General features: G+C 41.2%; 1 protein-coding gene across 1 annotated transcript; it reads right to left on the bottom strand.

Moving 5' to 3' along the window:
• Window positions 1–4,632: 4,632 nt before the first annotated feature.
• LOC137825728 (type III polyketide synthase A-like) lies at window positions 4,633–6,276 on the bottom strand. The gene is made up of 2 exons (XM_068631471.1): window positions 6,023–6,276; window positions 4,633–5,754 (listed from the first exon to the last, which is right to left on the bottom strand). The coding sequence occupies exons 1-2, from the start codon at window positions 6,231–6,233 to the stop codon at window positions 4,790–4,792; spliced, it is 1,176 nt and encodes a 391-aa protein (XP_068487572.1). The 5' UTR covers window positions 6,234–6,276; the 3' UTR covers window positions 4,633–4,789.
• Between the last annotated feature and the right edge of the window lie 3,942 nt (window positions 6,277–10,218).

Here is a 10,218-nt window from a genome sequence, read left to right as displayed (position 1 = left end):
CCCTAGAAGCCGTTTGCACTCCGACGCTCAAGTCAATACTGGGGCTAGGAAACACCAAAACACTTAGCCGTAAAAGCTTTGTGTAATCTGTGTGTATTCGCGTAAATGTTGTTGGGTCTATTAGTGTCTAAGTTCAAGAGGGGAGGGGTGAATTGAGCTTATAAAATTTTTGCAAATACACACAATTTTCAGTATATCAGAGGCAAAAGAACATATTGTTTTTACATGAAACAGATTGATTCTTCATAGCAGTCTAGCACAATTTGAATTTGTTCAAATTAAAATTGTGATCAGCAGAGGGTTATAACAGAATCAGATTAATTGGATATTATGAGTATGAAGAATACAGCTATGCTCAGAAATTAATCAAATTCATTCAACACAAGATTTTAAGGAGAATGACTCTTTCTCTGGTTTTAATGAATAGACTATTTTTTCACAGATCAATTAAAACATCATATACCACTGCCTTGTTTGTGATCAGAGAGCTTTAACAAATCAGTAAGAACAGTTTTTATTAAACCCAGAATTAACAGATTCAATTTCAAAAGAACAGATTTAGTTCTTGACAGAATTAAGCAAAACCAAAAATGAGTACAGGGATGAGAAGAAAAGGCACGCAAGTTTTTATACTGGTTCACTCATACAGAGCTACATCCAGTTTCACCTTACCCCAAGGTGGAATTCACTAAAAACAGTACCAATCACTTACAAACACAGCAGTTCTTGAACACTACAAGAACAATACAACCAATGCTGAAAACCCTATTTCAGCACACCTTGCACTCCAAGAAACCCTATCAAGGAGTGACTAACACTTACACCTTTACAAACCAGAATAAAGGAAAGATTACACCTGAAAAGAAGATGCAAGAACTCAAAACCAGTAGTTCAATTTGCTGCAGAACTGCACCAACACCTTCACCAAGATCAAAGGTTTCCTAGAACAAGCACACTTGAAAATTCCTTTGGAAAACCTTTCAAAAGACCTTTCAATCCTTCTTCTCACATAGAAAATGTTTGATCTCTGTCAAAAACGTAATTGCTCAGCCTTCTTTCATGTGAGAGAGACTTTTCTTTATATAGAAAACAATTTCTAACTTCTTTTCAAAAAACAGTTGAAAAGCTGTTATGAAAACAACAGGTTCAGTTTTGAACTTAACAGATTTATTTTGTGAAAACTGCCAACTCAGCTAACTGAAATAACTGTCTGAGTTGTACCTTTGGTGCCCTAACTAACTTTTGAAAATCCTTTCAGCAGACCAAAGAATAAACCTGTTCTTTTACAGATAAACAGATTCATTTTTGTGCAGTATCCTGATTTTAGGAGAAAACTCTAAAAAGCTTTTGGAAAAACTTTTAACCACTTCATGTGCTTATTCTAGGCTTGGTTAGGCATCTAGGATAGATCATATAGCAAAAGGCAACCTTACACATACACAAGCCTACATACAAGATCATCTAAACCTATTACAAACTTTACAACAAACTAGCTATTTTCTACATCAAACACAAACTAACACTAGGTAGAGAAGAGGCTTCATCCATCTTCAACAAATGTTGCATACCTTATTAGGTTTATTACTTTCCTTTATATACTCTAGGGTTCCGTTGTTTCCGCTACCCACAATTAGGGTTACTGAGGGTGAGCCTTAGCGCTGCTATCACCCAATCTTAGGGCAATCTAGCGCGTAAGGCTCCCTTACTGGAGTGCAACCTCTGACGAGATGACCACCTGGGTACCAACTTGTGCACCTAACCTCTGGGGTCATCCGTCCTGGGAGTGCCCTAGTTGTTCACGTGCCATGCATGCAGCATACCACTGGCACATAGCCCTCATGGGCCTTAGCTCTTCCAGTGGCTCTTTACTCGTGCTACGCCTGAATGCGCTATTCACATCACACGCATGGATCCCTCATGATCTAGGCTTCTCCCTACTGATAAACTGATGTGAGGTCCAGGATCCACCTCTCATGGCCCAGCTTTGTTGTTTAAGTCACCGATGCCCGATGTCACATCGTCCTCACTTTGTTGCCGAGGACACATCAACACATCCTGGTGATCGACGTCTGACCACTCTTTGGCACCTTGGCTCACGTGTCTTGCGAGACACTGACCCACGCCGCTCGTGGGACCTAGCTTACGTGGCCCACCTTTACTAGCAGTCAATGACGTCCGAGGACTGGTCGGTACAACTGTGATAGTGAAATTGAGAGCAATAGTGAAATTTGTGTGAAATGAGAGAGAATCGGGAAAGTAAAAACCTGACACAGCACACTGTGAGGAGGAATGAAAAATTGGTAAAGCACACTGTGAGGAGGAATGAAAAATTGGTAAAGTTACATGTAGTGACAAAAACTTGGGAACGTTACTCTAGACTGTTTCTTCCTGCACCTCCATATCTTCTTCTAGCACCTCCATACACAACATGAAAATACAATTTTATCCTTCTTGTGCCACCCCATAGAATAGCTTCCGGATTATGTAATCCGGAAACGCATTTGAAAAAAGACTTCCGGATTACATAATCCGGAAGTTAAAAAAGACTTCCAGATTATGTAATCCGGAAAGTAATCATGCATATGAAAAAAGACTTCTGGATTATATAATCCGGAAGCTAATTACAAATTTGAAAAATAACTTCCGGATTATGTAATCCGAAATATTACAGAGGGGCATTTTTGGAAATACAAAAATCTATGGAGGTGAGAGAAGAAGGTATGGAGGTGCAGGAAGAAGCAGCCGTTACTCTATTGTCTCTATTCTCTACTGTTTCACCCTTTCACTTTTCTACACTTTTCTTTTTCACACCAAGAATATCTCTATTTCCACTGCACAATACTATTAAATTATTAACATTACATTTTTTATTATTATTCTCAATCCACCATTCATTCATTTTATTATTTAAAGGTAAACTAAATATACCTGCCTTCTTTTATATTTTTATAAAATATTATTCAAAAAATATTATTAAAAAATGTAGTTAAAAGTGAATTGTAAACAATACAATAAATAAGGGAGAGAGATGAGCGTTGTTGCATGCTAGCCATGAATTAAAAACAAACATAAATAGTATAGGTGCTATTATGTGATAGGAAGAATGATATAGCGAGAAAAAAAAAGTTGAAGAGAGGGCTCACCTTTTGATATACCCATTATCATTATCCCTCAGATGTTCTTCCGCAGAGACGGTTCAACCTACCTTCATCTTTGCAGGTAATTTTTGCATGTGCCGGTTTTTTTCACACTATATTTTTAGCCTCTATTTGTGTGACTCATTATCCACGTTATGGTGTATGTGTCCGTTTGTAGACGTTATAGTACCCTCTAAAAGCGTCTATAATGTATTGGACATTTAAATTTGATATTTTGGTGATAGTTGCATTGCTTAGGAGTCTAGACCAATGATAATTTAAATATACATTTTTCTTTAACTCTCTGAAAAACATTTTAAGGATAAAACTATGACAAAACTATGAGCTCCAAAACAGATAATATTTCAATACTTCAGATGCAATAATTAACCCTAGTGATACTATGTTTACGGACTTGAAGTCGGAACAATATTATATGGTTCACTATAAATATACTTTGTTTGGAAAATAAGAATCCTTATAGTAGATTGAATAGTAGGTTTTATACAATGGTCAATATGGTTTGGATCTTAATGCAATCTTAGCATGAAATCCAATAAAGATTTTTAATTCTAAAATTCTTTGGTATCCAACTCAAGTCTGCTAAAGCTCTTGAGATTATTCCAGTCATGTGGCAATCTCCTGCTTGTTATTGGATTAAATGTAATATGTTACTCCTAATTTGGTTGTTATGGTGTCATTTTTAGGGATCATTTTGTTGTCCTTGGTTGTTCTTTTGAACTCTATGGTGTGCATACATCTACTTTGTGGAGACTACGGGAGTTTTCCTTGTAATTGAAATTGCTTTGGATTAGGACTGCTGAAGTTTTACGTATTTAGAGTGATTGTATGCTACATGCTTTTAAGAATCATAATATGGTTCATTGTAGCTTAAAAGTAGATGGAAAATATGTTACATGGAATTTTTCATAATTCTAATTTCTTTGTTTCACATTTAAGGAAGGGAACAATTCTACTCATAAACTTATCAATTTTAGTGTCAGGAAACAGTGTCATAGGTGGTGGGATTCCATTTCCAATTTCATTTCCCGAGTCTTTTAGGGATAGATATCATTTTCATTTTTGTAAGTTTATTCTTTATATTTCTTTTGTATTTTTTTCTTTTATGTCTATCTAGTTGGGATTATAAGTTGTATTATATAAGTTAATGTATCCTGTTGTGATTATGAAAAAAACAACTGAAAAGTTTAATATAAATTAATTGTAGGCGATTTTTCGTGACATGAAAAAAGACATTGTATATTTTAATAGATGATTAATGTAACTAACATTTTGAAAATTATACTATGATGTTTAATTGAAATTTATGTATTTGTATTTAGGAGACAAATTTTACATTTTATAGAGTGGCCCCTGAATCATGAGTAAGTTGAAGGAGTAATAGTGGTAAGATTGAAAGCAGATATATCTTGTAGAAGGGGAGAGAGATTGGATGAAATTGATAGAAAAAGAAAAGACAGACAGATAGAGTGTATTTAAAATGGCATAGTAAATTTTTCTCTATTGATATTCAGACAGTATTTTGCTACATGGAACTTTATTTGAAATTTTAATTTTGATACTAAACCAGTGAAAAAAGAAGAGCATTGTCCATTCTCTCAGAGAATGTGTAGGCAAATTGATGGTTAAGATTACAGGCTGCGGAGGAGAATGCCTTCAAAAGTAATTCCTGGACCAAATGCCAATCCCAAGCCCCATTCTTCTCCATCATCTTTCAGATACTCCCTCATGTACTCCATGACATAGAATATAGTGTTGCTGCTAACATTGCCATAGTCCATTAGTGCCTTCCTACTGCACTCTAACTTGTCAGTGCTCAATTTGAGGCTACTCTCAAGCTTATTCAGAATTGCAGGCCCTCCAGGGTGAACAGCCCAGAACAAATCATTGAACTCCTTCACACTGCTTTTGGCCATGAGCTTCCTGCAGAAATCCTCTATGTTTTCTTCAATTTTCTGCGGGAGGTCTCTTCCAAGTTTGAAGTTTATGCCCTCTTCAGAGAGTCTCCCATCAATCACACTGTGTGTATCAGGAAGGAACTTTTGGACAGCATAGCTCAATTCCATGAAGGGAGACTCTTGACCCACCATAGGGTTGGCTCCAACTATGACAGCTGCAGCCCCATCACCAAAAAGTGCAGCCCCCACAAGATCATAAGGCCTGGCCTTGTTTGGGGGTCTAAACCCAAGAATGGTGGTCTCAGAGGTGGTGACCAGAACCCTGCTACCAGGATTGTTCTCTGCTATGTCCTTGGCAACTCTCAGGCCAGTGACACCACCATAGCAACCTAGAAAGTAGAGCATTACACGGCCAACGTCGCTCCGGAGACCAAGCTCATTTGCCAAGTAAAGGTCACCACCTGGTAGCCTTATTTCACTTGAGGAAACATACACAATGTGGGTGATGTCTTCAGCAGGCCTTCCCCATTCCTTGATGCAACAAAGGCTGGCCTTGGTAGCCATCTCTACAACTGCAGGATTGGCTATTTCAAGCTTCTGCTTTATGGTTGGGGAACCCTCTGTGGCCAACTCTGGATACTTGTCAAGGATCTCCTTTGACATCACTGTGTACCTTGTCTTAACAGTGGTGTTTTTACCTGGAAAATGGCAAATCAAGGAAGAAAGATTGCAGTTTAGCTTACTAATATTTTTAATAGTTTAGGTTATGCACATTTATAGATCTATAATTGTGATCACTGTGTTAACAAATATCTCTAATATCTTATTAACATGTGGGTGCAGTTCTGGTTGTGTGCTACAGTTTGCTTTTGCTTTCACACAAAAGGCTCCTCTGATGAGAAAGGTAGAAGGGGTTAATAAATTTGAGGTGAAAAAAAGAAAGCAAATGGGTAATATTGCACTTACAAAGACGCTCCAATTTCTCCTTAATATAAGCATCTACACACTTAGTATCACGGATATAGCCCTCCACCAAACACTCCTGAGGGATGATTTGGCTAGGGAAGGCCTTGCCTATTGCAAGTATTGTGGCCTTCCCTGGAGTAGGCACACGCCTAGTAGTATTAGTAGGTGCAGCATGCTGCGTGGAGCTACCATTGGAATCACCTTGTGGCATTTTTCTGAGGTTTAAACAAATACTGTTACTTACTGCAGAGACAATGAAGACTCACACCACACATGGAATTCACAAGTTATGGGGTTATAAATGAAGCATGGTATGCGAAGGAAAAGAGGTTGGTGTGAAGCAAGTCCAGCATGTTCTAAGAAATTGTTACCTTAGTAGAGTTTGGTGACATTTTTATGTTCATGGTTTAGATGTGTGAGTGATTTCACAGGTCAACAATCTTTTACTTTCTCAGTTTAGCACCAAATCCATTTCTAATTTTGCAACACTTATTGGCCACTATCAAGTGTCACACAACACATAACATAGTTACATAGCATTACAGTAAAGTTGGTTGGGGGAGGGAATATTATCTGTACTTTGGTTTTCCAGGGGAGGGAGTGTTTCAGATTTTAAGAAATTGAGGTTAAACAAATTCATTTGCACTGTGAGGATTGTGAATCAATAAATAATAAAAAACTTACGAAATAATTGACCTGTTTTTTACAAGTTATCTAGTTTAAAAATAACTTTTTTTTATGGGTCTCGGACCAATAATTTTTTGTGGCAAGAAACGGAAAAATATTTTTACCAAACTCATTTTCTAATTGGAGGTGATTCAGACAAAATTTTATTTTGGTTAAAGTAATTAATTTTATTAGTACAAAAAAGTGGAACGTTGGATTTAGTAAACAGAGTTCCCACACACATATATATATATATATAAAGGGGTTAGGATGAACTTTTTTTACTATAAGGAAGCCTTCATTAAAATTTTAGTAGAACTAGTTAAGGTTTTGGATGAATTAATACAAAAGAACAACCGATTAGAATTGATTTATTTTGGTTAGAGCAGTGATCCATATTAGACCGAATTTAATTTAATTTTCAACTCAGTCTAATTAAATTACATATTCACATTGAGTCATTAAAAATGTTATTTAAAAATAAAAGTTGAAATAAATATTTTCAAAAACTTCTTAATTTTTACAAGGTCACGATAATACTTATTGATCCTGCCTGTTGACCGGAACGCTGGAGAATGCCTCGTCAAAGGATCGACGTGCGCACCGCTTCTCACTTCCGTTCCTTTCCGGGATCTACTTCAAGAACCTGCAAAGAAACAATACGGCGCCGCTGCGGCCGATCGCACTCCGACGCTCAAGTCAGTGACGGTATCACCAAATACTAAGAACAAGAACCGTGCAAATCCTCTCTCACAATCAGCTCTATCACTCGCAAGCGTAAAGTGTATGAACTGAACGTGCGTACCTCAGAAAGTCTGTTAAGAACTCTTATATACCTGGTGACTTTCTCTCTCCTGGCAGTTACAGACTTGGACACGTGGCTCGCATCCAACTGTACATGTGCCATCATCTGGAGGCTCCCTGACTTGGCGCTGCTTCTGCTCTCATTTTGGCTAAGTTACTTATGCATGGTACTGCCCAGTGCATAGCTAACTTAGGGGTGCGATCTATACTGGAACTGGCGAGTTAGGGGCCTTCATACACCTTCCCTGTGGTCTCGCCGGCCGCCTTCATAATCTGCTTCTCCTTCATCTTCGGCGATGTGCTTGTTCTGGCGATCTCCGACTGCTTGGTCGCCTGGGTCTACATCTGGCGACTTCATCTTCAACCTGGCGATCGCCTATTCTGGTAAGCTGGAAGTCGGAACATGCCAGCTTAACAACTGGCGACTACACGTGTCCCCCGACTTCCTTCCTTCTGCCAACCTGGCGCCTTGTCAACACGCCTACACTGTAGCAGGATGCCACGTCATCACACCCGACCACCAGGGCGGTACACAAGCCCCCCAGTCTTAAGCGAAGACTTGTCTAGCGAAAAGACTGAAAGAGCCTTCGTTAACACCGATCTACGTGGCACTGACGCAGAATTCCAAGCGATTGTACCTTCTGCTGCTCTGACGCTCCACCAAACCCTTCACTCATCGTTCGACACGTGGCTTCATCAACGACTCTCTTCATCTGCCGTTAGCGCTTCCTAAAATCATTTCGAAAACCCTTAAACCCATTACGCTCCACTGTTCCATCACTTTCTTCGTGCTTGCAAACGCTCTCACTTCCTTCTGCGAAAGCTCTCGACGTTCTTCAACGCTCTAGATCACCATCTCCCTTCACCGTCTTCCTGATCATCGAAAGGTAACTACTTTCCTTCATCTGCTGGGTTTCCTTGCATTTTCACCGATTTGCATCATCCTGTAACTGCCTGGTGCATACGCTGTGGGTTGTTTTTCCATTTCTCCTTCTGCGTAACTTAGGGCTTTGTCGATCGTCGCAACGAACATACATTCGTTCGTTTTTTTTACCTTCCTTCTATGATCGAGTCAGCCTCTGTAACCCCCTGATCATTTTTCCTTTCTTCTTCCTTTGCAGTTGCTATCATGACTCGCACCAAGATTACCCCGAACCCACCTCCTTCAGCACGAAACCTTCCTTCACAAGCACACGACCCAACACAAGTTCGTGGCGCTTCGTCTTCGCAGGCTGTGAGGCCTGCGTCTTCCCAACCTGTCCTGGCTCAGGCGACTCCATCTAACGCTGGAGGAGCCCCCGTCCCTCTGCCAGACTTCAAAACTCTATACCCCTGGGCTAACTCAACCCTTCTGAAGGAGACCTCGTCGGTGAACACTGCGGGAGCAGTTTTGCGGTTGACTAAGGGGGACGAGGCCTATCAATCGTTTCACAAGGAGCACGACGAGAAGATGATGGTGCTGCCTTGCCCCGCCGCTCTGCCAGTGTGTGCTGATGACAGAGTAAGCGCCGACGGGCCCTTCTGCTTTGTCTATACAACTTTCTTCAAGAAGGTCAAGCTCAGGTTCCCTCTCACCCGATTCGAGAGGGAACTTCTGACCGAGCTCAACATTGCTGCCGCCCAGCTTCACCCCAACAACTGGGCGTTTGTTCGAGCCTTTCAAATAACGTGCGACCACCTGGGGTTGCCCGCGTCGGTGGACGTGTTTTTGTTCCTTTTCGAGGCCAAGCACCCAGGAGACCGCCTGTGGGTCAGCTTGAATGCGATTGCTGGGAGATCCATTTTTACCATCTTCCAGCAATCGTACAAAGACTGGAAGGGAAAATTCATCCAAGTACGTGCAAACGACAAGGATACCTCCCTTCTTGATGGCTTCCCCTTGTACTGGGTGGACAAGGGGAAAAAGGAGTCCAAGAGCTGCTTCAGGAGGCCCAGAAGTCCTGATAGCATGGGAGCATTGGACAGAGACCTCTGTCTTTTCTGGAAGAGGGTGGCGGACGCCAATATAACATTCCTGACCACCACCTTGATCTCCTTCGAATTCTTTGAGGATCAGCTAGAATTCCAAATAGGTTAGGACATCCAAACTGTTGCTTTGATACTGCTTCTGGGCGTCTTGTGCGATACGCACAAGACTTTGGTTTCACCTTTCCTGCACATATCTGCTCTGCTGCTTATTACCTTATACACTTATCTTTTTCTTCTTTGAGCTAACCCATGCATTTTCGTTTCATGCAGACAACATGTTGGGCGGAAACATGCTCGCCGAATTGAAGGCGCTCGCCCGAAACCACGGGTTGGCGACCGGTTCCCAAACGGTGCCCAACTCGGCGGTCGAGAAGGCCATCGTTCATGGGCGATCACCACCCAAGGAACCCACCCAGCGCAAGAAACTGGTCCTTAAGAGACCTAAGCGAAAAGCCCCTCAAATCGTCCATGAGGAGGAAGAAGAGGATGACGAGGTCACAGAGGATGGCCTCGTTACGAAAAGGAAGAGGGTGGCACCATCTTCTCCACCTGCTCCACCCCCTCTTCCAACTTCAACACCACCGTCGACGCTTGCTCCTCCTCCATCATCGCCAACGCCGCAGGCTCCTCCCTCTCCAGTCCAGGCGATTCCACTGGCCACTGCGCCACCTGCAGCTGAGGCCCAAGAGCCAAATTTCCTGGAGGACCCCCCAAGCGCCTCTACGCCACACATCTCAGCTGGAGGGGGCCCCCCTTCA

Source organism: Phaseolus vulgaris, chromosome 8 (genome assembly GCF_000499845.2).
Source record: "Phaseolus vulgaris cultivar G19833 chromosome 8, P. vulgaris v2.0, whole genome shotgun sequence".
NCBI lineage: Eukaryota > Viridiplantae > Streptophyta > Magnoliopsida > Fabales > Fabaceae > Phaseolus > Phaseolus vulgaris.
Note: the sequence above shows the minus strand (reverse complement) of the source record. Positions and strands in the feature narration are given on the sequence as shown.